The sequence below is a fragment of the Manis pentadactyla genome, chromosome 8, assembly GCF_030020395.1.
Source record: "Manis pentadactyla isolate mManPen7 chromosome 8, mManPen7.hap1, whole genome shotgun sequence".
Lineage (NCBI taxonomy): Eukaryota > Metazoa > Chordata > Mammalia > Pholidota > Manidae > Manis > Manis pentadactyla.
The window spans coordinates 129,610,379-129,637,563 of record NC_080026.1 but is presented as its reverse complement, the minus strand read 5'-3'; the positions used below and the strand labels follow the sequence as shown (position 1 = coordinate 129,637,563).

General features: G+C 48.5%; 1 protein-coding gene and 1 long non-coding RNA gene across 4 annotated transcripts in view; one reads left to right on the top strand and one right to left on the bottom strand.

Moving 5' to 3' along the window:
• LOC118919286 (uncharacterized) overlaps window positions 1-5,142 on the top strand; it is a 49,111-nt gene extending 43,969 nt beyond the window's left edge. Inside the window, exon 4 of one of the 2 annotated variants that reach the window (XR_005027440.2) lies at window positions 5,003-5,142. This is a non-coding gene — a long non-coding RNA (uncharacterized LOC118919286). The remainder of the gene's footprint in view (window positions 1-5,002) is intronic. The other variant, XR_008999037.1, reaches the window with a different exon arrangement.
• BAG3 (BAG cochaperone 3) lies at window positions 1,588-23,551 on the bottom strand. 2 transcript variants are annotated; one of them, XM_036899094.2, is made up of 4 exons: window positions 23,063-23,551; window positions 7,686-8,015; window positions 5,905-6,309; window positions 1,588-2,937 (listed from the first exon to the last, which is right to left on the bottom strand). In XM_036899094.2, exons 1-4 carry the CDS (start codon window positions 23,246-23,248, stop codon window positions 2,125-2,127), a joined length of 1,734 nt encoding a protein of 577 aa, XP_036754989.2. In that variant the 5' UTR covers window positions 23,249-23,551; the 3' UTR covers window positions 1,588-2,124. The 2 variants fall into 2 exon arrangements, with proteins under 2 accessions (XP_036754989.2, XP_036754988.2); XM_036899093.2 differs by having other exon boundaries at window positions 1,588-2,940; window positions 23,063-23,548.
• Window positions 23,552-27,185: the final 3,634 nt, after the last annotated feature.

Sequence of the window (27,185 nt, the reverse complement as noted above, 5' to 3'; positions counted from 1 at the left end):
TCAAATCCTGCCTCTGCGGGAATGAGCAGTCACTTCCTGCTTCCTGAACTGCAACATGAGAAGCGCTAACGTTATGTGCCAGGCAATACTTCACTCCTTCACGTCTGAATTCATTTAACCACTTCTTTCCCATTTTACAACTGAGGAAACCAAACCAGGACGCAAAAGGCTGTTAACTTGTCCACTGTCCAGAGCTATTACATGAAGCTGTGATTTGAACCCAGGAGTTCTGATTCAAGCCTCTGTTCTAAACTATGATGCTCTCTGAAGGGCATAAGGATTACATAAGCCAAAACCCTGACATGGGCAGTCAGTGGGTATCTGTCCCCTGACTCCTGCAGAGGCAAACAGTTACATTATTAGTAAAAGACTTGCCGCCAGCTCTATGTTCAGCCTGTTGTCCCCTGCAAGGCCCAGGAACCACTGATACAGGCCACATAACTTTGGCCCTGATATCCATGTATCATGTAATTTGAATGATTGAAAATATTCTAACTACTGTAAAGGGCTTCCTATTGATGTTTAGTGATAAAAACCACACCAAGCTAATTCATAACTCAAGGAGCCTTAATCTTGAGGTCCACTGAGAATAGATGTCCAAGTCAAAAAGAAACGGTCACATTCTTTATTTTTAGTTCATTTAAAATAGTCCAAGTAGTTTCTCCTGTTTACACATCCATGTTTCTAGAATCTGTGATGTATCTTTAAGCAGTCAGCTTGTACTCCCCAATGAGTTCACCCAGGAATGATGCTGGCAGATTCCTACCCAAATGACTTCAGCCTTTCTCAGCAAGCTAAGAGTGGCAAGCACACCAGTGTGTATTTTTGTGCAGCCTCGTCAGGCACCAATATTAAACTCAGTACAGTCATGAGGAATTCAGCTTGGGGCCTCTATGTCAGCATGCTTCCTGGGAATTCCAAGATCTCAGCCTATCTTTCTCTTCCTTTTCATTCTCAGGTTCATTCAGAAAGCAGTTAAAAAAACCAATATCTAGCACATTCTGGCACTTGGTCCTTTTCAAGCTTTTAAAAGCAATGGCATACCAACGACCTTCTTCCACCCAGTGGCTCTGCAGTGCATCAGATCCCTAGCCCGTGGTTTCTAGGAACCCACTGGGAAGATAAACCTGGACAGGTTTGGTGACTCAGTGTCAGATAAAGACGACCCTAAGACACACAGACGTATTCCCAAACCCCAGTGACCTGGACTCCAGAGAGCGCTTTGACCAGCCTTGGGCAAGACCAGGAACCCATTTCCCTGTGCATCTTTGAACCATTTCAGCCCCTTGGTGAGGATGGCCTGCAGTGGAGTGGAGACAGTGCCCAAGTGGGATCCCAGATGGGGCGGACTGAGGACGTGCAGTGAGCGCATCCCCACCACCTGAATCCCAACCCTGAGTCTTCCCAGGTTCCAGCTGCAATCTGTGCCTGAAAAGCAACCAAGACTCATTCTCACACAAGCTGGGCCTGCAGAGATGTTACGAATCCCAAAGCAGGCTTATAAATGCATCTTACATTTAGTTTTACTGAAGACAGTGAGACACAACATTGGCCGCTGCTCTGAAATTTTAAAAAGCACACAAAAAATTTTTAGTTATATTACTTTATTTTTTTTAATGTAGCATTAAAGTCATCCACATACAGATATTCCCCTGGCTCCTTACACCTTTTATCCTATCTAAGGTTAGGTACTTTAGCTATGAGATGTAGAAAATCATCCCATTAAACAGCAACATTTCTGAAAAATATGTTTCATATTCATGTGATGAGAATTCGATTCCCCATCTACCAGCCAAAAAACTCCTTCAGTCCAGAGCTACAGGAAGATGGCTCACAATGGCTAACATATGGTGGCTATGCAGAGAGGGCCCCAAATTGACAAGCAATGGGGTTAAACTTTTGAAAGAAGCAATCTCTTTGTATAGAATAAGAATACAGAAGAAAAGCATCCTTCTCCTTCTCACCCTTTTATTAGTGCGGTTTGCCTCCACTCAAGTTACTGCGTACCAAGCGGCTACAAATAGTAAAAACCAACTGACTTGAAGTTCTGAAATGCATGCAACTTTCTATTCCCTAAAGCGCAGTCAGTTCCCAGTCTCTGGGCCTGAGCTTTCCTGAGCGAGACTATGGTGCTGCTGCGTTACCAGCTGTGTCTGTCGTGCTGCTGGGGTTGAGAGTTGCTGCTGCTTTGGCTTCTGGCTGCTGGGCCTCAGCTTTGGGATCTTCTCCATTTCCAGCACTTTTCTTACTCTTGTCTGCTGCCATGGCACCCATCTCCATGATTTCCTGCAAGGGCTGATCAGTTTCAAGGGAGCGAGGCTGGAGTTCATAAACCTGGACCTGACCTGGGACATCTATTGCTTTCTGCTCCAGTTTTTCCAAGATGGTCTGGACCTTCCTGACACCATCTCTCCTGGCCTGACGGACATCAGCTCGCCCTTCAGGGTCTACTGAATCCAGGGCCAGTAGCTCTTTGGTCAGATACTCTTCTATCATCAGGTACTTTTTGTCTGTCTTCTTGCCTTCAAAGTTGTCCACAGCCTGCTCCAGTCCTTGCACATTCTGCAGGATGGCTTCCACTTTCAGCACACCTGGATGTTTTGGGGGCACCTCAGCCTCTCCTGGTTTTGTGGGTGGGGCTTCTGCAGGGGCAGGGCTGGGGGCTGCCCTCTCTTCTGCAGCCACATTCTTGGGAGATGAAGGGACAGCAGAAGGGGCAGGGCTGGGAGGACAAGGAACTGGGGCAGAGGGAACCTTTACTTCTACTTTCTCAGCGGGAGGTGGAGGCTTCTGGGAAATAGGTTGCGCATCCGCCTCCTTGCGCATCACCTGAATTGGGATGTGTCCAGGAAGGAGATCTGGTCCAACTGGGCCTGGCTTGCTCTCTGGTTTGTTTTCAGGTTGGGGAACAGGTGAAGATTCTTGATGGGTCATGGGCTGCTGAAAAGAGGCAAGGATACAAATATATTTTTAATAATGGCTGACAATCATAGGCAATTGTTTGTAGCTAGTACAGACTAGAAAGAAAACTGGGAAATGGCTTTTTTAAAGTTTAACAGTATAAAAGTCTTTCTAAGTCAACCAACAGCTGTGAGAAAATAAAAATGTATTAATCATGTATGTGACCAAGCCATTTATGTGTTTCCATTCATCACTTTGGCCTACCAGTCTATTATCTCACACTGAATTTTTCTGTATGTGGTGTTCTTAAGGCAATGAAAAGAAATTCAGTGTCATTTTAAAAAATGAAAATACCAAAAACTCATGCTGACTGCTAAGCTAATTTAAGCTCAAGGCAAAGTCCTGGGTGACTGAGATGCACAGGTGATGCAGCCATAGGGGAAAAACTGCCACTTGTCCCCTTCCTTACACTGTGTGGACAGTCTCTGCTCTCCTGTTTCAGAGAAGTTAAGATCTTTTATTTTTTTTAAACCTATGACAGCCTAGTGGTTTCTGCCTGTACTGATGTATTTTTTGAGAATAAGCAAGATGCCCAAAACAGTTAACCCTGTAAGAGTTTTTGCTGGGCACACCTGTGCCAGAGCCAATGCCCAGCTGTGCATCTCTACAGTGACTTCTGGCTGCACAGGCTGAGATACTCTTTAATGTGACTCTAAGCTACTAGCCATATTTTTTTAAATGAGCTATTCTTAAAACTCAAGCATCTTAGTTCTTCCATCATTTAAGTATCTCAAACTCCTTAAAAAAACTTTGGGATATTCAGGAGTGATGAAACATACCCTAATTTCATCCATTAGAAAATAAGAGTTATACTACATTATTTCTAAAGTATTCCCAATTTAAAAAACCAAATTCTACTACAATGTTCAGGTAGGTACAACCAAAAAGGGATTTTCGAACAAGCTTTTTTTTTTTTTTTTTTTTTTTTAGGTTTGGGAGCTTTAATTAGTAAGGAATTCTATTCAGCATTTGCCCTTGGGTAGTACATTAGTAAAAAAGTAACAAGATTTGTTTATGAAGCCCTCTCAGCTCTGAATTCCCTGCCTCTGGCCATAAGGATGTATATCTACCTTATACAAATAGGGTACCCTTCACATGGGAGATTTCTTTCCTGGTTTCAGGGAGGGGCTTTGGAGTGTCAGAGCCATCACACCTGCATCTGCTGTCGAACAAGCTTTTAAAAGGGAAGGCACCACAAGCAAACAAGGTGATGGGAAGAAGAAATAGGATTAAATATTGTTTTACTGGTCATGGGAAATAGATGGACAAGACATGAGGGGAAATGCCTCTGCAAACGGGCACTTCTCTCCTAGGATTACTGAGCTCAAGTATGGATCTGGTTATACCTGCTATATGAACACCAATAACCTTTTTCATCAAATCTCTTGCCAACCTAGACACCTCCAAGTGTGGCCCCTACCACACACACACCAGCCACATGCACCCACTTTGGGTTTTATGACAGTGGCTGAGTAAGAAATTACTTTAGAAGTGCTTAGGAGGAGTTATTGTATAGTCTGTAATCTTAAAAAATGTCAAGGTCATGAAAGCAAAGAAAGGCTGAGAACTGTTCCAGATTGAAAGAGACTAAAGAGAAATGAACTCTAAATGCAGTGCTCATGATCCTAGGTTAGATCCTGAGACAGAGGGAAATTGCTATAAAGGAGATTTGAAAAGGGACTGTGTAGGAGGTAATAATGTTACATTTCCTGAATCTGATAATTCTCCTGTGATTATGAATGAGAAGGTCTTTTTCTTAGGAAACTATGTGCTGAAATATTTAGAGGTAAAGGGGCATATCTACAACTAAATCTCAAATAATAATATATATAGAGAGAAATAACAGAGCAAATGTAGCAAAATGTTAACAGTGAATATAGATGAAGGGTATACTGGATTTCTTTGTATGATGCTTATAATGCTCTGTAAGACTGAAATTATTTCCAAGTAAAAAACCCCACAAAAAACAGTAAAAGGAGGGTTCAGGGCCCTGGACAGTATCACCATTTGCAATAAAAAGATACTTTGCATTTCTCTACAGGGGGTTTTCCTTCTAAAAACTGTGGCAGAGAATTCAACTGCTCAAGTCGCAACCAAAGAGACCCAGGGCTGCCGAGTGCTCTGCTGCTAAGCTCCAAGCTGCTGCACTAGATGACCTCCTCCTCCAGGCTGTGCCCCGCATGATGCCACTAAAGCATGAGCAGGCCTGTTCCCCAGCCACCCAGCCCGCTGGCTTGTCATCTGCCAGGAAACACAGACCTCTAACAGAGGAGGAGAAAGGTGTTTAGATGTGCTCTCTGTCATCAAGAATGAGCTGATGAGGTAAGATACAACACTTCTGAAATGCACAGATGATCACGTGCTGAACTCTAAGGGCCTCACAGGAGGTGCCATGAGAAGGATGTGCAGGTTTCAAGGGACTGGCCTGTCCTTCAGGGTATGGGGAGAACGTGGACTCTGAGGGCATTTCACAGGGAGTGGGTTCAGCATAAGCAAAGGCACAGAGGTGGTCAGAGCAGAATGGGCTGGCACAGTGGAGATGGGGTATCACTGAGGAAGGAGATGGGCTGCCTGGGAGACTGGAGATGAGCTGTGACTGGGGCAGGGGAGTTTGAAGGGCCCTGAAATAGTATGGTGGGCACTGGGACACCTGGGATTGCTGCAAGATAAATGCTGCCTAGCTGTTACCCTTCGTGGTGGTTGGTGTTCTGCCCCTAAGGCAGGTGCAGTGAAAAATTAGCAAAAGCTGTAGAAAGTGCTGAAGGTTCACACCCCTGGTCCTGCATTTCTGCTAACGAGCTGCCACTTCCTAGATGTCACCTTTCCCAGCTGCATGCGTGTGAACTGGTTATGACTGACAGAGGAACCCAGGGCACCTGCACAGAGCACCTCAGCCCTGGGAGAGATGCCACAGAGTCAGTATGCTGAGGCCAGCTTCCATACCTGAGGCCTGTCAACCACAGCATGCACACGGAGGGGTGATGGGGAGTGCACAGGTGTGCTGCTTCTGGCTGGAGAGCCCTCCCGGCTGGACACGCTCCGGACGGGTGACCGGAACGGGGATGCTGTCGGCAGGGGCCGGGGCTCCCAGTCATCACCCTGGATCCTGTGGTACACAGGCTGGTGGGTCTGGTATTCACCCTGCTGAGCTGGGTAGTGGGTCTTCTGGGCTTGGTGGAGGGAGGGCTGGGCTGCCGGCCGGGTGACATTCTGCTCATGTATCACTGGGATGGGGATGTAGCCCCGGGGAAGCTGGTGACTACCCAGGCTGCTCCTGCCAGAAGAAGAGGGCAGGCTGGCCGAGGAGGATGAGGATGAGCAGTCTGAGGCAGCTGGAGACTGGGATCGCTGCAAGATATAAGGGAGATGCATGGCCCCATGAACGACCCTCTGCCCCGGCACTCCCACCTACCTCTGCTTTGTGCCTGCTCAGAGTAGTGTGTTCAGTAGGACCTCCCATCTGTAAACCTTTCCGTTTTCAAAAGGCAATGTTAGACTGGGAGCTCTGGGTTCAAGTTCTTACCAGCTTTCAGAGCGTCATCTAGAAATATGGAAAAGAGTGGCGCTTCCCTCACTGAGCTGGCCTGAAGGTTAAGTAAAGTAACCTGTGTATGTGCTTTAGCATGAGCCACACACAGGAAGTGCTCAATATGCTGTATTTGTTGTCACTGCCCATCACCTCATTTCTTCTTCCTTAACCCTCTCCCTGATGCAGAGAACCCAGCGGGGCGCTAGGAGCTGTGTCCACTGTGTGGCCTGAGGCAGGCCAGGCCCCTTTCCCTTTTGGAACCATGTTCTTTCTACCTAGAAAATCACTAGGGTGTTTCCTCCTACCTTCTAAGGACCCTGTTGACCCAAATGTGTTAAGATTTCTCTGACTGATGTGCCTTTTGATTTCACAACAAAAACCTAACAAATATAGGTACTGCTTCTCTAAGAAATGAAAAGCACCCCATTAACTATTTTTCACCCCCCAGAAAGAAGTGAAGCTAAACAGATCCAGAATAGAGACTAGGGGGGCAATCCCCACTGTGAGTGCAAGCAGACACAAAGGTCTGCAGACAGGAAAAACAAGAGGGCTTAATGTGCAGGGATCCTACTGGAGTCCATGAGCCCTCAAATCTCGGCTAAGAGCTGGATTAAGAACTATTCTTTAGAAGGTGCCTAAAGTGTTGGTTCAGGCTTTAAATCCTATCATAAAGCAAGTGACTTCCTGACTGCTTTTGGATTTCCTTTCAGACCAGGGAACACTGGAGGACAGGTATGCTGTCCCATTTTCACACCAACACGGCTCCAAGCAGTTCATACCTATCCGAAGTATTAAACTGAATGAAATAACATGAAACTCTGTGGTTGTGGAACAGAAAGCCCAGTGAGAGTAAGGAGCATCAGATTAGAAGCAGGAAGGCCACGTTTCCAGTCTTAATGAAGCCACTTCTGCCTTATGCATTTGGATCAAGCTGTTTATATACTCTTGATTCCCCAAATTCCCTAACTACAAAAATAAGCCATGATCCTTGCCCACTTAAAAAACACACCTGTGAAACACTTGGGAACAACATGGGCTGTCCAGCTGTCTCCACCGGGTGACCTCTGATGCTGCAGGCCAGGTCCAAATACCTTGCATTTTATCAGCTTGGCCCAGGGCCCTTGGCATCAGGGTCTGGGGCCAGCCTGCACTCCCAGGTCACTCCCCACTGGCTGTGAGTGAGGCTTCTCCTTACCTCAGGTCCGTGGGAGGCTGGGGGCTGGGCCACTGCAGCTGCCGCCCCCACCTGCCTACACTGTTTATCCGGCTGGGTAGCTTCCGCCACACCCCGCAGAGGTGACTGGGACCTCTGAGGAGCGTCTGTGGCTGCCTCGGTTCGGAATCGCTGCGTCCCAGGCTGGGGATAGGCAAAGAAAGAGTGGGGCTGCCGGCTGTCAGCACCTTCATGGAGGACAGGAATGGGAATGTAGCCTGGTCGGAGTTGGGGGTACACAGTGTGGCCTTCCCTAGTGGGCAGCAGCTTGGAGCCCTCCCGGGAAGGGCCATTTGCAGAGGATGAAGTTTCCTAAAATAAAAAGAGGAGAAACAGACTGGTTAGAAACTGGGATGGAAATACCCTCGAAAAAGAAAAAACATGGTGCTGAGCACTCCCACCTTTCAGAGGGTTTCTGGGCCTTGGTGTCAGTCAGATAACCCTCCCCCTCCAGCGGCTGCTCTTTTGCCCAGAGAAAGCAGGTGAGCCACAGTATCCATTCAGCACAAAGAGGTCCCAATTTCCCAGACTGGTCAGACAGGTTTCTTTACTGGGTGACAACTGAGCAGCCTATGTAGGAGAGCTACTGACTGTCTCCCAAATCTTCAAAGATCCAGGTCAGAAGGTGCAAGGATGATTCAATTCCAAATCACTAAATGAGAGTCAGTTTCTCTGCTTCCTAAAAGGTCCTCTACTTCCTAACAATACAGAGTGGTACTGGACCAAACACAGACCACAGCTTGGAAATCTCTGTGGAAAAGGGGTGGGGTGGGGGGGCTGCCTCCCCAGGAATATCTTCAGAACAAGCTGTGAGACAGGGAGATACACAAGGAATGCAGAAGCAGCACAGGATGAGAACAAAACCCAGGGAGTAGTTATGCTGGTCTGAGAATGCCAACAAAGCCTGCTCAGGCGAGGGGCAGCTGGGGTCCTTTTCATAAGGTTCCCCTTCTGCAGCCTGGCTATTTTGGGACCCTTGAGAAGGCCAAGTTCCAGATGTACCACAGGGAAAGATCTTGTTTCAGACAACAAGGCTGGTCAGCCACTCACAGGGCAATGTCATTTCCCACCAAGCACAGACTGGGTAACTGAAGTCAGGGCCCCCAGGGCCTTCAATCCTGACAATCTCCTGAGCACTAGAGGGTCCTTTTGGAGAGGCGCGAGCTATGGAACTGCGCTACCTCACCCATCCAAGTAGGTGGAATTAAGGACTGATCCTTCCTTAAGGAGGCATCTTTCTGAACTGCAAATAAATGCTAAAGACTGAGAATCTATGAGCTTGAGGGTACAATTCCCACTGCTGCAAAATCACCAGTAAGGAAAGCAAAGGGCTCATCTGCGATCTGAGCGATGGTCCACTGAAATTTTGCCTTGTTTCTAGGTTTGTGTGCACCAGGAGGCTGACCCTGGAATTTAGCTCTTTCCTTCAGACCCATCAACTGCTGCTCTCCGCTGAGCCCCTGCCCCACAAGGGCCTCAGGCATACACCCAGGAGAGGCAAGGGTGTCACCATGTCCTTGGGGACACCAGCAGACAGCCACTCTCAGATTAGAAGACCCACGTGCTCAGGGCAGCGGCATTATTTTAGCCTGCTTCACTCTCAGGTCACCCAAGAGCAGGGAGTGGGTCCAGGCCTCATTTTCAGAACCAAATTCCTGCTGTCAGACAGGCACCAAAAGGAAGGCAGCAAGAGGCACCGAAGAAGCCCTGTGCTACTCAGTGCTGCTCATTACACACCATTATGAGCATTTTATTCACTCACTGGGACACTCTTCTTCTAGTCTGAAGTGGGGGCCTGGACAAGTCCTGGGATGTCTTCTCTGCTGGCCACCTAAGGGCTCCATGTTCCCTTGCGGCTGCGCCCAAAAGCCTCACTGGCTCTGTGCAGTCCTCAAACAGAGCAGTTAGCAAGCCCTCGGCCACCGTGTCCCCCCTGGTAAACGCCCTGCAAGCCAGGTGCTGGGTACTGCCAGCCAGGGTCTTTGGAGAGTGTTTAAGGCTGCATGAAGCAAACGGGAAGCAAAGCTACCTGGGAAGCAGGAGAGGCCCGGCAAGGGGAGCCGCATGGGCTTTTCCAGCTAGACCGGGGCTATCCCGGATGGGATGCCAGTGCCTTCTGACCTCTGTTAGTCTCAGTTCTGTGATCTGGGAGAGTCCTCGTCATCTGTGAGCCTTACCTAGGAAATGGAGCTAGCGATAACCCCCTCGCAGGACTGTTGTGAGTTTTTATGAATCCCCAGCTAAGAAGGATGCCCTGAAGGCCACTACACATGTGAGTTCCCTCCCTACACAGGCACGCGGCTATGCTACCCAGACCTCAAAGTGTCAAAGGGATCAAAGCTGAAGAACAAACTGAACTGAAGATGACGGCAGCCAGACTGGTGGTTGACCGCAGAGGAAACGGTAGTGATAAGGAAGGGTTTTCAAACAACTTTCTCAAGGGATGGAGATGCTCTATCTTTTTCTGGATGGTGGCAAACCTTTGTACAAATCAGAGACTCACTTCCCTAGAACTCTCACACTGCCCTGCCCCTGCCACACTCTACCCACACTTCCTGGATTCCTGGGTTTACCACGTGAGGGCTGCCAACCCCCCCAGCCCCACACAGCCAGCTGTTAGCTGTGCCTCCTGCTCAGGCCTTCCCAGGGCCTGGAAACCTCAGACAGGCCTGGCTGAGGCCTCGCTCCTCCCGGGGGAAGCCCCCGGGTCCAGGGGCACTGGGGCTGCTCGCCAAGAGCAGGGCACTTTATGTATCTCAGTGAATATATTTCATACCTCAATTGAAAGAGAAAGAAAAAGTGAGAAGGGAGGGAAGGAGGGAGGAAGGAAGAGCAGGTCTGCCTGCCCAAGAGACGGCAAGAGCAGCCTGCTTTCTGGAGCAGGTATCTGACCTGGCTCTTGAAGAAGTGCCACGACATGTCAGCGGAGGAAAGCCTGTGCTCCCTGTAGGCGGGGGCGTGGAGGCACAGTGGCAGTGGGGCTGGGGCGGCACTTGAGGGCAAGTGCGGAGCTGAAGAAGGAAGGCTGGGCCCAGAAGTCCTCCAGGGAGGCCCTCCAGGGAGGCCCAAGGGAGGCTTGAAGTCCACTGTCCTGCGTTGCTGACAAGATGCCTCAGAAGATAGGAAGAAGAGAATGGAGAAACTAGGACACGTCTGGAAATGGGAGAAGTCAGGCCAAAGTAGGGACCGAGGGCGTGGGGAGGAAGGGTCAGCCTGGAAGCCAAGCAGGAGGAGGAGGAATGGAAGGGGTGTCTGGGGGTGGGGGGCAGGAAGCAGCAACAGTGAGAAGAAGGGGTTGCCACCAGGACTCGCAATCTGGGCGAGCAGTCGGCTGAGAAGTGCTGACAGCGGGCACAGGCTGGAAGGCCGGGACGGCGCGGGCGGCCTGGAGGCTGCTCCTACAGTCCTACGGTCTGCACTCCTGGCTCCGGGTGAACGAATGACCCACTTATGTCATTTAGTAAGAACCACATGTCTCTTCATGAGCCTCACATCTCAAATAAGGCAGGCTTCCCTTCTGTTCCCCTGGGGTTTTATTTAGAAGAACACTGCTTTAGGTAAGTAAAAAAAAAAAAAAAACACACCAGGTTTTCAGAATAGAAAATTAAACACTTCTACAGGAGTAATTTAAACTAAAAATGAAGCTCCCACCTATAATAAGATCTGTACCAAGAATGCTGATGTCACTTTCTAATGTGTCCTCCTGCTGTCACTGGAGTCCCATCAATAGCAAAGGCTTCAGTCTTTACCAACTAAAAAGCACTGCCTGAAAGAGTTAAATTGCCCTTTCTAGCTTCCATGGTGTTTTCATCACAATCTCATTTATAAAAAGGTACAATATTTTAAAATGAAAAGAGCAAAAGAAAAAATGTATAATATTTATGGTTCTCCTAGAATATAACCAGAACATGTCTCTTCAGTCCCCTAAGAAGTAGCTCAAGCTCAAGAACAAGTCCAGAAAAGGCCTAGGTTCCACCAGCACTTTTCACAGAAGACTCACTACCCGCCCAATCCTGACGTCGATGGGGACCAGGGAATCCAGCTCCTTGGGGTTACTCCTTGCGGGGACGGGGTGGGGGTGGGGGTGGCTGTGTGATCTCATGCCAGGAACAGAGGCACGATGACAATGACCAAGCCGACAACTGCAGATCCTCACCTCCTCCTGACAGCCTGCCTGCAGCTTCTTAAGGAGTAGTGATGACATTAAAGGAATTCTTTTCTGTGCATTCAGCTCATCCTTATCTTTGGGCAGACATCAAGAGTCCATATACACAAAATCCAATCAGGAAGTGAGAGCCAGTGTCTTGACTTTTACTGCTGATCTTACCGCATTAATTTGTAAAATGAATTGATTCATTTTTCTTCCTTGCTTATGCCCTATATGTACATCCTCTGAAGAGTATCTCAGCACAAGACAACTCCATGAGATGGCCAGGATAAAAAACAGGAAAAGTCACCAGAGATGAGCCAAAATCTGCCCTAATAAGTACAGGATATTATTATTAGAGAAGCCTGGGGTCAGGTTCTGAGCTTGGGTGAGCCCTTGAGCTTACACAGGTCTTGTTTGCTTCAGAGCATGTTTAAACTTGCTACTGGTTTTCAATAATGTGGGAGCTAAGGGGACAGCTAGGAGATGGGGAAAGAGCTGCCCTGGGTCCTCATTCTACATCTGCCCCTAAATACACGTGCTATGTAAGCTCACATCCCCTCTCCAGACCTTCGTCTCCTCTGATGTAAAATGATGGGGAAGCCCTGATGTTCTGTAAAGCAGTGGTTCCCAGACTCTGGGGCAGCATCAGGAACACCCAGAAAATGCAAAAAAAAAAAAAAATGCAGGCTCTTAACTCGATCCCAAGAAAGTCTGATTCAAGAAAGGAGTGCGGGGACACCCAGCCAGTGCCACACTGAGAAACGCTGATCTATATGAAGTTCCTCCAGCTCTGACATTCTTCGTGGCCTCTGATTTCCAAGCCCTTTTAGCTCTAAACATCTACATAAAGCTGAAAAGCAAGGAAAAGTTGATGTCGTGGAAATCTAAAAATGACCAGTCTTAACGCATTCAGTTAAATCATACCAGAATCATCAGAACTCAAGGTGCCTCCAAAGTTTGACTCCCCAAATGAAGGGGCGGAAGCTTCTGACCCCCTCAAAGAACTCCTTGTACCTTAAAAGCAGGGCATAACAAGAGTTCTTGGGCACCCACAGGCGTAGGCCAACCACTGGGCTGGGTGTTGCACGTTCCTGGCCTCAGCTGCTTTGGGGACAGTTGGGAGCAGGGTTTGCCTAGACCCAACCACAATCGGTTCCCTGTATACCGAGTTGCCTCTAATCCCTGATAACTGCCCTGCATGCCCCCAACTTCAGCCCCACTGACAGCACTCTTAAAAAAGTGAGTTCAGTACCTACAAACCACAGCTCCCACCTGTGTGGTCTGAATGAAGGGAACCAGCAGCAAAGGTTCGGGCCATCCCACAGCACTTCCACCTGACAGCCTTGGAGTCTTAAGTAGGACGTAGGTTCTATTAACTGGGTTTTTAGGCCGGAAGAACCTTCCCACCAGTCAGGTGCTAACTTTTACTAATGACACTTCAAAACTTCTAAAATGAAGAAAAGAAGATGGAGGGAAAAACAGGAACCCTGGAGCTCCCCATACACCTGGGACCTGCATCAAAATTAAGTGGCTTGAAAACTGAAGGAACCAAACAGCAGCAGACTCACAGACTCCAAGAAGGGACTAGCAGCTACCAAAGGGGAGGAGTGGGGAGGGAGGGAGAAGGGATTGAGGGGCATTATGATTAGTCCACATGCTGTGGCGGATCAGGGGAAAGACAGTGCAGCACGGAGAAGGCAAATAGTGACTCTGTGGCATCTTATCACACTGATGGACAGTGACTGCAATGGGGTATGGGGAGGGACTCAATAATATGGGTGAATGTAGTAACCACATTGTTTTTCATGTGAAACCTTCATAAGAGTGTATATCAATAATACCTAATAAAATAAAAATAAACAAATTAAGTGGCTTGGCTCACCTCTATCAGGCAAGAAACAAAAGAAAAACTGCTTTCTGAAGCGCAAATAGTTGAGCTTCTATGCCCTGCTAAAATTTTCTGTCTGTTATTATAGGCCATCAAAATGAATTAAGTATTATTGCCAACATGATATAAAAACAGCCATTTGCATCCCCAAGGCCAAACTCAAAATCCCTTCAGCTCCCACTGGATTGTGATAAAGGGCCTCTCCCCCGGACCCAAGCCCTGTTTTGGGCACATAATGGACACTGGGTAAATTCTGAGTAATAAGCGAAAAGTCTGTTTTACAGCTCTCCTGGCAAGGCAAGAATTGTGCTGACCACAAACTCTGTAAGCAGTCTAGTCACAAGGGGTTGGAGGCTTTACCTGATAGGCCCATTATTATTATTATCTACTTTATCCTGGATCACAGAGATGGGCACCCCGACTGGGGAAAATTTGACTTTAGAGGATGAAACTCAACATTGCTTCTCTTTCAAGCCATGTCCAAACAAGCAGAAATGAACCAGCATGAGCCCTGCTAGTCTTCAAGCTGCCACCCTGGGCTCCAGTCCAGCTCTGCTGCTCACCAGCTATGTGCCCTCGGACAGGACTCCTTGTTACTCAAACTAATACTCAGTTTCCCCAGCTGTAAAAATCCCCACAGCTCCCAGGAATTTCTGCAAGATTTAAGTGAAGCAAGGCATGAGAGTCTTTGTAAACTCAGAGCTGCGCTGTGCCCTACACAAACACGTTCCTTCATTCCACAAATAGCTACTGATGGACCCAACTTTTCTCAGCAACAGTTGGCTGGACCCATTGTTTACATGGCCTAATTCCTCAGTGTCTCAACAAGTTGGGAATAAGCCTGTTAAGAGTTAGAAGCCCCTTTATCTGAGAGTCTTAAGACCATGATTTAGCAACAATGCCATTTTTCAGCAGAGAACTATACCTACTGTTCCACAACCTGGAAGCAAACACAGCCCAAAACTCTGGCAGCTGAGCGCTTAACTGCCCTCTGCCTCCACCAGGCCCCAGTCAAGCTGCTCTGAAAGTGCCTGCACTGTGGACAAGCTCTCCACTGCGAATCAACACCCAGCTTGCACTGACGGTGTCTCCTTGCACACACGCCAGGGACCTCATGAGAAAAGCCAAGCCAGACTGAGCAGGAGGATCTACCTGGCAGAATATCTGCTGGTGTGTCACCAACATTCTCAGCGCATCCCCCACCCAGGAGTGGAAACCATCTCCAGGCCAGGCCCCGCCAACTGCAGCAGTTTCTCCCCTGCTGGAGGGAGTGCCCAGAGTTCAAAGTCAGCACCCAGCCTTCCCAGGCCCCCAGCCCCTGGGACCCTCCTCAAAGATTCCGTACAGCAGATGTGGCCCAAGGTCACACGGAAAGTTACTGCAGAACCAGGCCGAGAACCCCAGTTACCAGACTCCCAGCTCCTGGATTCATGGCTTCAGGGAAAGCCTACTTCCTCTTAAGGAAAAAAATAAAAAGAGTAGGGACACCTGCTTTGATCAATCTAAAGCCAAGAATCACAGACAGAAAGTACCTGAAACTTCCTTATCAGTAAGCAAACTGTCGGAAGTTAGGTGCAGGCGTCCTCCTGGCACATTCTCATGGGCTTCTCAAGGACTTGTCTCACACTAAGGTGGAACACTATCCATCATGTGGCTCCTCCATCTACTAGACACCAACCACGCAAGTGTTTGCTGGTGACAGGGTGCAGGGTCCCACTAGACATCCATTTCATTCAAAACATAATTTCCCAAAAGCAAAGACCTCGTCTGACTGATGGTGGCTGCCTTGGGGGACTTTCCCAGGGGGCTCCTCTCCACCCTAAAGAGCCACTCAAAGCTTTCTGCTGACAACCATAGCCCCCCAAAGAGAACGGTGGCAATCAGAAAACCACACTCTCCTTCCACTGAGGTTGATATTTCCACTGCTTACAGCTGGACACAGAACAGCTGTGTAGTTGCCCAGCCTCTCATTAACGTGGCTCAGTTTCCCCCCAATACCAACTCATCACTTAATTCCTGCCTGGCACTATCCTCAGGCCAGAGAGAGACCCTCCCCTCAAGGAGCAAGGATTCAGGGGAAACACGGAGCCCCATACAGCAGACTGCAGGAAACGCCCGTCCCACCCCTTATTCCCCCACGCCCCACCTGTCTTGGGACAGGATGGGGATGCGTCTACAGGCTTTTGGGGCTGTGGGCTGCAGGTCTGACTGAGGCTCCAAAATGTCTGACAGCCTTCATCAGATCCCCATGCTGTGTCTCTGAGTTACGAAAGACACAGGAACCCCCAGAGAAGGGTGCTGAGGGCACCTGGATGCTGGTCAAAGCAGAGTCAGCTGAAGTGTACAAAAAGGATACAATGGGGATAAGAGGAGGCCTTGCTCTGAGAAACAAGACTTCAGGCCTATCTGGGAGCCAGGAGACTCAGGCCCAGGCAGAGGGATCTACCGCGTCAGAAAGCCAAATGCCTGCGAAACCCCTCCCGCTTGTTAGTGGAGGCTGACTGTTTCCACAGATTGCACACACTCTTCAGGTCAGGTCCTGATCATCACAGCCGGATAATACTGTATGACCACTTTACAGAAGGGGAGACTGAGGCTCGGGGAGGGGAGTTATTTAACTGAGATCACTAGAACCCAGATGTGTCTGACGCCAAGGCTGCAAATAATGTTAACCCTTCCACTATTCCTGCCACACCTATACACTGTGTGATAACAATTGTTTGTGGCTAATGTCTTCAAACTCTTCATCTTCCTAAAGCAAAACGCAGCAGGAGTGACAGCATTCAGTTTCACCCAGTCGAGCTGGGCTGAGGCTTAAGACCTGGAACATTCAGTTCGTGTGCTCTGGGCCAGGGAGCCAGCGCCTGCTGCTGAGTCACCGCCTGGCTGAGGCAGGGCTGGGCTCACTTCTGAGTCACCACAGCCCCAAGGCTCCACCCGGCCCAGCATGGGCCTCTGGAGGGAGAAGACGCAGACCTATGATGCTCCGGGTCTGTGGGACTAGTCCAGAGGATTCCGGAGTGGTATACGGTTGTCTTCTGCACACACACGTTCCTTCCTGACCTCCTGCTGTTTCGATTTTAAACTATTAATTCATTCTTTCTTTCACTCATTTATTCAGTGTCCAAGAGGAATTTTTTAAATAACTGAAAAAAACTACAATTCTACCTCAGCAATGAATGCTGAGAGAGTTATTTTGAAATAGGAAATGTCTGTTCTCCAGCAGGATGTGAAGGAATTTTCAGTGGAAGTCTCACCTCAGTCACTGGGGACACAGCTCTGTGCTGGCGTGCTTGAGCAGCCACACTGTTTACCGGCTTCTGACGTAGGCAGAAAGCCATTTACGATTCTGGGCTTCTCTGAATTGACAGTGAACGGTAAGATTCACTACGCAGTGCCTGACCTTACTGCCAGCCACACGGGAAAGAAAAATAAGAAACTCCTTTCATAGTGCAGGGACTGCTCTCCGCCCGGCTGCGGACTAGCTGCGTGTGGCTGCTGCCAGCTCCCAACCTCTCCAACAGGCCTGCTCCCAGATGCCTGTGTTACTGGTGGGGACAAAAAACAGCCTCTCCAAATCATGAGGATGAACTTAGGGAATCAATACTGAAGTCCTTGGTGGAGAAGAGGCCATTCAGAAATGCAGTAAAAAGGAACTCGCTCCCGGGGGGACATCTGGAGGCCAGGGCAGCACTGAGGTGCTGAGGAGCCCAGGAAGGCTTCCGGCAGCACACCCGCACTCAGCTGGAGTCTGCACTTCAGTGATCGCGGCTCTTCTTTAACCAGCCTGCCCACTCCAGAGCCCAGGCCCAGGTTTTACTCCTCTCCGCACAGAATCATTTGATTTTTATGGAGCCTGTTGACCCTGCCAGGCACCAATCTGCCCCTGGAACTCTCAGCCCATAGGGATGTAACCCCCTTTGTAAGACAAAGCAGAAAAATGTTGCCTTTTATAAGAAAGACTCAAATTAACATGCAGTCCAGAGCAGGGACAGCCTACTTCCAACCAGAGAGCGCAGATGTAGGAATACTTTTGCAGCAAATCGCACTGAAAGAGGCAGAGCTGTCCTCCAGATGGCATTTAACACCATGACTTGCAGAGAGAGGCACCCAGTAAATTTCAGATGGGAAGAGAAGGAATGAAGAGTTTGGCACATCTCCTAAATTCAGACCCAGATTCAGGAAACGAGGCAACATTTCTCATCAACTGTACTAAGATGGGCTTAAGGCTGTTTATTACCAGGGCTGTGCTTGGTGAGCTCTGAGCATAAAGGAGTTTTGAAATGCAGCCAGGCCCACTGGAGACAAATCTGTTACCCCTCCAGGCCCCCACTGTGGGGGTAAACCTCTGGCTACAACAATCTCTCTGGCCGCTGGCAGGCCTCAGGCCAGGAACATCCCTCTCCAAGAGGTTTTCTCAGGCATAAGATGCACTTGATAGTTTCTATCTTAGTTGTTTAGAGAATTTAAAGAGGTAATATTTGTAAAAGCACTCACCAATGTTTGGCATATATAGATTCATGTATGTATACATATATCCATAAATGTATGTATGTATATGTTGGCAGATAAAATATTAGGTCCATTTCTTCCTAAAGAAATTCTGATTAAGCTTTTGCAAGCTGCTTGGCTTCCTGAAAAGCTGCGAAGGCCCCTGAAGAAATCATCAGAGATATGCAAAGACTTAATAACACCAGATAGTTCACACAGTCACACAATGCCAAGCAAAGGGTGGGGATCAACTTCCACATCTGCAAGAGGAGAGGATTTGGAGCTCAGCTTCAAACATATAGTTGAATCTGAGATCTGAGGCAGATAAGGATCCTGGGGGGTAAAGACTTGATTAATGAGCCATGGGGAGCTGGAAGGGCTGAAGAATTCATCAGATTGATAGAAGTTTCTTTGGTGTTCATCAGCACTGAGGGTCCTGAGAGGTTCCTAATAAGCAAGGCTTTTGTCTTCCCCTCCCACTTTTTCTACATAAGGTGTATTAAATGTTTAAGAGTAGCATTAAAATAGCAAAAATGTAAAGAAAGAGTAGGTTTGGATTGTACACTATAATGCATAATTTTTTATGATAAACATCAGATCATTTAAAAATGTCAATTGGAAGTAATAAACATGTAAAGTGGTTTATATAAGGCAACTGTGTGTCATTACAGAAATGAGGACAGCGCTAATCAAGCCTCATGGGTGGTATGAAGCTTTCTGACTCACAACCAGCCCTAACAGCATCAAACAGCTAAGTCTTCCCTGGCCCTGGCTAACGTCAAAAGCCGCCACAGTGCTTGTGTACTGACCGACTCTACCCTCATAAAGAGCAAATTTACTCTGCAAAACAGGGGACAAATGATGCTCAGTTCTTGCATAAGCCAAACAGACTGTTCTTTAGAGGGGAAAAAGAAGGTCTTGGACGAACTGGACTCCTAAGGCATCTGGCCACGCTCTTCAGCCACTCTACAACAAATCTCTGTTCATCAGTCCCACAGGATTTTGCTCTGCCTTAACTGCAATGTGCTGGAAATACAAAGGAGAGAATGGCCACTCATTTCCTGACTGTGCTCTTGATTCTGCTAAGAGGCACAAGAGCCTGCATCGATCTGCAAAGGGCAAAATGATCTCATCTTTGAGAAAAGGCAGGAGGCTCTGAACCTGAAGCAGAATCCACTTCAACACAACTCAAAACACTTCCAATTTCCTCTGAAAGGGTGTCTCTACCTCCCCTTCACAGGACTTCAGTATAATCTGTCCAATTATTATGGTGAGCTTCTGCTTGGGAGGGCTCGGCAGGAAGGAAATGCACTAGCTCACTCTGGGGTACAGGAGAGCCTCAGGACCACCCTGAGTCTGGTCGCCTCCCCAGCCCGGCTCTGCCACCCTGCCAGACTCCATCCCTCCCTACACCCCCTATGTTAACCCTCCCAGAAGACAGGCACCTGGGAGTTTCACCAAGAAGGAAAATGGGGGGAAGGGGAGCTAAGCAAAGGCTCTGCGGGTCAGACATTAAGCAGGCGCCACTAGAGGGATTCCAGGGCCTACTACAGGAAGGCCTACAGAGTCGCAGTTCCCCTGTCTATGAAATGGGATCGCCATCCACCAGTGACTCCCAGACGCGTCTAACAGAATCAGAATCATCAGGGAAGCTTTTTTGACATACAGATACTGGGTCCCACCCTGAGCAATTCGGATTCAACATGGGGGGTGGAGCAGGTAGGGAGATGACGCAGCTGGCAATCCGTTCCAGGGACTCCAAGATCCGCAGAGCTGCAGCAGCTCTGGCTCCCCGAGGGAAGAGAGTCGGTCTGCAGCCCCAGGGAGGCTGGGGAGGGAGCAGCTCTGCACCATACTCCTCAGTACATAGCCTCTGTTGAGTCAGTGAGGGGAGCTGAGAGGAGCAGCTGTGCATCCCGAACTCCAAAGCAATCGTCCACCTGTCTGTCAGGGAAGGGGCCTGGACGGCAATGAACTTGCCCGGGAGATCAGCCAGAAGCCCAGGTTTGCAGAAAACTGATATTCCAGAAGACTGCAGGTGGGCAGGCTCAGCAGCTGAGAGTGGTGCCGCAGAAAGCCCAGTGTCTTTGCCCCTAGCTGTCCTGCCTCTGTGCAGAAGGGCAAGACACTTGGCTTTCCCTTGCCCCCTCTGCAAAACTGGGCATAAACGGTCACTCTAACCACCTTCAGGGGGATGTGGGAGGATCAACTGTGAAACGAGTATAGGCTAAATAAAACACAAAGTTCAGTCCTTTCCCTTCCGTGAAAGCCATTGCTTCCCTAACATGGTTAGACTGTAAACACCTGGAAGGTGTCTTCCCCCCAAAAGGGGCTTCCTCTGTTTTTCCTGCTCAATAAACAGCTCTTTACTGATTGACAGCATCTCCTTTCGGAGGTGAGATTACTCACAGTCCTCCAGCTCAGCTCCTCCAAAATTGCCCTTTGTTTTATGCCAGGGCCCTTTCCTCACAATGCATTAAGAAACCCATTTCTATTATAAAATAATACTGGAGGATTTTCTATTGTATTTAGTCTGAAGTAAGGTGTAATTCATGTAAGTGAAACTGATTTAGTCACCCAAGTGTTGTGTATTAAAGCACATGTTTGAAGGCAATGAAACCCAAAGAGATAATGAATTGAATGTGGGTTTTCTCTTTACATTTTTGGTGCCATGCTGACAATATCAAGTAGTTAATTTGGTAAAGAGAACTAACTTCTTGAGTTGATCACATCCAGTCCTCACCATGCAAGTTATCACAGCACAGAGAGATCAGCCACCCAATACCTGGTGGCCAGGAAGCCACAGTCAATCAAGTATTCCAGCCTGTATGCTTTACAGCTTCATAAAAATTCAAGACACTTCTACTTTCTTCTGAACAGATACACTGCCTTTTAGGAGACTTTCTGGTGTTGTTTTCTCTGCTATTTAGTGCTAACCAAGTGACTTTTGGAAACCCATTTGAACTCTCTGGGTCTCTTAGTAAAATAAAGAAATTGAGCTAAAAGGATCTTTAAGGGCTTTTAAATTCCTGACTGCTAAATTTTCAAATTAGCTTTTCCAGGGTCAGATTTCTGATTTAGTAGCTCTTATTTTTTATTTGTTGAGAATAATAGCAACTCAACCTGCTTCCCCCGCCCCCTCCTCAAAAAGTTTTATGAAACCACAGTCTAACCCAGCCACTGGATGGGTGTACCAAGATCTCCACCCACTGGGTGAGTTTCACATGAAACACAAAGTGCCCAGTGGATATGTTCAAACTTGATCTTCACTCACAACAAAGGGTGCCGGCGGATTCTGACGGTCCTTCCTCTAGAGGAAGGAGGCCACATGGCAGTTCTATCCCACACTAAACATCTACATTCATGCAGACCGCAGCAACAGAACTGGTTTGAAATGCGCTTCAATTTCACGGAATAATAAGCTGAACACAAAAAAGTATATATAATTATGCCTATCCCAGCTAATTATAGCCTCTCCTACTAAATTCCACATATAAATATACAATTAATTTCTTATAAATACAAGTTGCTCAATGTTCAGTGTCTCACTGTAGGGCTCCAGAGTTTTATCAATGTATTTTTTCAAAATCATACAACTGAAGGGGAATAATACAGATATTCCTTAAATAACAATTTATAAAACATTTTTAATTTTGTGAATTTTAAAATCTTCAAAATAACTTACCAGCTCTTTATGCCTTTTATATCTGTCTGGATAGCATAACATTACCCTCAAAGTATATTTTTTTTTGCCAAGATTTTTATTTTGAAAGCACTCAAGTTTATTGAAAATTGCAAGAGTACTATTAGTTACAATTTTAAAAATTAACAGACTGATTCCAAATTTATATTTTCAAATTTTCATGCCCCTAAGGCTAAGTATATATATCCTTGCATATATGTAAATAAGGCACACTCTGGTGTATTCATAAATGTATTATTACTCAGTTATTTGTGTAATAAAAAGAAATCCTAGGTATTTTAATACCATAACAAGGAAGGGAATGCATGGCGTTTAAAAAAAATTCATTCTCTTTCTCCCCAGTGTGAGGCAATGTCTTAAGGTAATGGCCAACTATGGGTCTTACACCTTTAGAAACTTCCTCGGAGAAGAGCATCTTGTGTTCAAGTAGTTATACTAGAATATATTCTTACTGAAAACCGTTTCAAACAATAATACAGATGCAAAAAGGGAATATATTTACACCATTTTCCTGAGTCACTCTGTGTCCGAGACATAAGGGTAAAGTCAAAATACCCCTCAACCAAGTTGAAGAACTTTAGGAGGTAAATTCCTGACAGACCAGCACCCAAGCTTGCCAATGACCCCTGGCGTCTGCCGGGGCGCCAGCAGCACAGGGAAAGCAGGCCCCCGGCTCGGGAAGCCGCGCGCCGACAGAAACCACGGCTGGGCCCGGCCGGGCCTCGGTGCTGACCCGGCCGGTCATCCCTCCCGGGCGCGGACCCTTGAATCGAGCCGGTGGATGGACCTGGCGCCATGCGCCGGTCGAACTTGCCGGGCAGACCCCCGGAAACCACAGGCGACCAGGGAAGGGTCGTCCCCTGCGGGGGCCTCCGCTTCGCCCCGACGCCGGCCAAGGGCGGGCAGGGACAGGCGGCTGGGAAGGGCGCCCCCCGGGAGCTGGCATCCCCGGAGGCCCGTGCGCCCCAGGCGGCCTTCCTCGCTCTCGGCCCGGCAGGGCGGGCTCGGCCGGAGGGCAACGGGCGCCTCGCGTCCCCGCGGCCTGACCCAGTGCAGCCGGCCCCGCCCGCCCCGCCGCTTACGGCCGAGGGGGCTGCCGGCCGGGGCGCGGCGCGAGCCCGGCTCACCTTGGGGCCCTCGGGGGGCACGCGCGGGTCGTTCCACGTCGTGGTGCGGCTGTTGTGGTCCACGAAGAAGGGCCAGCCTGTCTGCGGGTCGATCTTGATTTCCCAGCCGGGGGGCAGGGGGTCGCGGTCACCGGCGCCGCTGCCGGACGCCATCGGCACCATGGGCGAGTGGGTGGCGGCGCTCATGCTGGCTCGGGGTGGGCCCGGAGGGGCGGCCGCCGGGGTACGGGGTGCGGAGCTCGGGGTGCTGGGCCTCCAGGCGCCGAGTCGCTCGCCTGTCGCCGCCGGAGCGAAAGCCTTGCGCGCCGCCGACGTGTCCGGGAAGCCGGCGCCGGGCACCTTTATGAATTGAAGAAGGGGGTGACGTGGCCGGAGAGGGCTGGAAGTGTCTGGAAATAGCCTCCCCGCTGCCAAAGGGGAAGGAGGAGATAAAGGGAGGTAGCAACTGGCCGGCTAGAAACTTCTGGTCCCATCCAGAGAAGTTGGCGGCGGCACGGACTCGATGCGGAGCTCCGCCCTGAGTCATGGGCTATAATCGGGGCGGGGCGGGGACGGGGACGGGGGCGGGGCATATGCCAGGCCCCGCCCCGTCCACCTTTTCCTACTTCTGCGGGGCGGGTGTCCCCGGGCGGAGGTCCCCGCAGGGTGGGGCTGCACCCGCGGGGTCCTGGGGCGTCGTCTGTGGGCCCGGGGTGGCTTCCGTCTTCAGACTCGGAGCCCCTCTTGGAACTGTGTTGGTGTGGGACCGGGAGTCCGCGGGCGGGGTGCCTGCCGCCGCCCCTTCGTACGGAGTCATCGTTAGCCCTCAGAGTAGTTGGTTTTAAACTCGTCTCTCCCACCTCATTTTTGTTCCCCCACATACTTATTCTCGGCCCACACACTAATTCTCGGGGGCACTGGCGCCCCTTAGTTACATTTTAATCACTTCCTTCATGGCTTGAGGGCCCTCCGAAAGGAGCTCTGGAATGTTGATCTGACACCATAAGGAAGCCGTGGAGAAAATGGAAGTGCAAATGGAAACTCACCTGTCTTCCTCTTGAAACCTAAAGAAGGAAGATTGCATGAGCCCATGGTTTTACAGTCCTGAATCTCATACCTCAAATATAGAAACCATCATTGTAGTGAACAACTTTAAAGAAAAGTCACATTCCTTTGGTCTTTTTTATGGTAGAGGTTGATTCCTGCTGTCTTAACTCTTGACCTTCATTTAAGAAATAGGGACCGTATAGAATCATGGAATTTTTTTCGTTGGTTGATTCAGTGATGGTTGCACTTGTAACTTCAACCAACCACCCCAGTTCCTCTGGGAGAGAGAGAATGTGATTGGGAGATTCTATTTTAAATCCTTAGGCATGCAGACTCATTCCCTTCTCCAGAAACAGTTTGAGAAGTTGCTTTGGACTAACATTGGGCCCAATTTTCTGACTCAAATTCAGAGAATACCCTCGAGCCCTCAGAGACAACACCTTTTGTCTCTTCCTGACCTCGTAATACAATCCTTTTGGAGAAAATGCTAGTAAGGTGGGCCGATTATTTCCAATGGAATGATTCCCACTTGCATAGGTCTACTCATCAGCTATGAAGTACAAACACTTAGTTTTGTGAAAATAGGTGATTAAGTTCCAGAGACTGACTCAGGTCACCAAACACACAAGAGACAGATGTATAAACCCAAAAACCATTGCACTAATTTACCATTAGAAATAATGAGCTGGACCCTCAAGTTCACCGGTCGGTGTCTATCTTATTTTTCCTTAAATCTGAAACCCTGAGTACAGGGCTGAGCCTACTAACGATATTCAGTGTTTTTGTTTATTGAAGTTTGAATCCAAAGCAAAATTTTGTTTCTATCTTCTCCCTTTGCTCAATTGTTTTCCACAACTACAGTTTAAACACGAAGAGCATTCTTTGCTGGCTTTTTTTTTTTTTTCTCGATAGACTCAAGGAGAAAACTGATTTCTCTGGGATTAATGTAGCTGCTGAGAGTTGTACTCCATCAGGACTTCACATGGGTTTGTCTAAAATGGAGCTGTAAGTTTTGGAACAATGGCTAGAAGAAGCTCCTTTGAGTCATACTGAATAATGAGCATGTCCCCCTGTGGTGGTTTTTTTTCTCTAGGTCTTAGGACACTTATTCCCCAGGTGCTATAGACTGAATGTGTCCACCCACCCAATTCATATGTTGAAGCCTGCTCCCCAGGGTGATGCTATTTGGAGGTGTGGCCTTTAAGAGGTGAATAGGTTCTGAGGGTGGAGACCTCAGGAATGGGATTGGTACTCTCAGAAAAAAAGACCCCAGAGAGCTCCCTCCCTCCTTCTGCCATGTGAAAACGCAGTGAAAAGACTGCCATTTGTGAACCAGGACAGGGGACCCAGATCTCCTGGTGCCTTGGTCCTGGACTTCCCCAGCCTCCAGAATTGTGAGAAATAAACTTCAGTCTATGGTATTCTGTCATAGCAGCCCAAATGGACTAAGACACCAGGCCTTCTGGAGTTCATTTGCCCAGATCACAAGCTCAAACGTGACTGTGAATCTTCCTTTCTCCCTCACCATCTAATCATCCCCACATCTGTAGATCCCACCTCCTCAGTATTCCTTGACTCTGCTCACTCTTAGGGTGCCTCGGGCTGGGCCTGATCACCCTTATCTCTCATCAGAACCCTGGTAACAGCCTCTAATCTGGTCCACATCCAACCCACTGTCCACATGGCATCCAGAGTGACTTTTCAAGCACAAACAGACCATGTCCTTTCTCTCCTTAAACTGATTTAATGGCTCCCTATTGCCCTCTCTATAACCAAGTCTGCACTCCTTGGCCTGGTACACAAGACCCTTCCTTCCCCTCCCTGGTGCATACTCCATGCCGGCCCTGCTGGGCGGTGTCGTGCACACACTGTGCTTTCTCTTATCTACACATGCTGCTCCTTTCACCTTCTCCCTCACCTCCACCACCACCCACCCACCTTGCCCGGCCTACTCTTCCTCCTCTCCAGGTGTCACTCTCCTTCACTGTCCTAGTCTGGGCCATGTGTCCTTTCTAAATGTTCCCATACAAATCCTGTGCCACCCTATCAAGTGCCCAGCATTGCAACTGTTCGATGGTCTGATTTGTTTATGGATTGACTTTCTTGAGGGCAGGAGCAGAATCTTCATCACCGTTGTGACCCCAGCCTCTAACATAGCATCTGGAAATAACAGTTATAAAAACAACGATTTAGTGGCTACTGTTTGTTAAGCGTTTACTGCATGCCAGGTACTATGTTATGGGCTTTTATTTAGATAATCTCATTTAACCTTTGTGGTGGAATGAAGGACTTATTCCCCCAGATACTAGGAGCACTGCAGGAAGACCAATCTCAGTTGTCCTTTGGGGACTGGCTCAACTGAAGAAAACTGCCTTGCTGTGGTCACACCTCCTTCCAGGAGCAACCTGTATCCAGTGACACATCCACCAATGGGCATAAGGATGGTCCAACTCAGGATGGGGCTAAAGTGTTCCCCAGCTTCAGGGCGCCCTCTGAGGTTGGCTGCTACTTTCTTTGGGACTGCATCACAGCTCAACTTCTCCCTGTGCCCATTTTTGTTCCCTTTTCTCCCTTTCGCTGGTGTTGCTATTAAAACTCCCTCATACGGTCTTGCTTGCTATCCTGCGTCTCACAGTTTGCTTCCTGAGGAACCAAACCTGGAACAATCCTCTCAGCATCTTATTATGCTTCTTCCTTTGCAGATGAAGTAATTAAGCTTTAGAGATGCTAAGTAACTTGCTCTGTTGTTAAAAAGCTCATGATTCGTAGAGGGGGGCTTGAATCTAGGCAATTGATTCTAGAGCCCATGCTGTTTAACCAAACATTCAATAAATATAATGAGTGAATTGATGGCTTAGTCCCACTGGTCACCACAGAAAAAAATTTTAAAGCTACAATTCAGAAACAAAACTTTGTGCACATAATTTTTTGCAACACTGATGAAACAAGGACAAACGCAGGCTGCTGTGGAAGATCACAAGTCAGCCCTGCCAATGCCATGGAGGGGCCTGGCTGACTCACAGCATAGGTCACTGAGAGGGGAGTCAAGCCCAGCTCTAACGATGAGTTCTCAACACAAATGTCACGCAAAAGATTT

Coding starts and splice junctions, on each gene's coding strand:
- BAG3 (XM_036899093.2), bottom strand. CDS start 23,248: ATGAGCGCCGCCACCCACTCGCCCATGGTGCCGATGGCGTCCGGCAGC. Junction 6,310..7,685: donor CAGCCTCCCACGGACCTGAG/GTAAGGAGAAGC, acceptor TATATCTTGCAG/CGATCCCAGTCTCCAGCTGC. Junction 2,941..5,904: donor CTGTGGTTGACAGGCCTCAG/GTATGGAAGCTG, acceptor GCCTCTTTTCAG/CAGCCCATGACCCATCAAGA.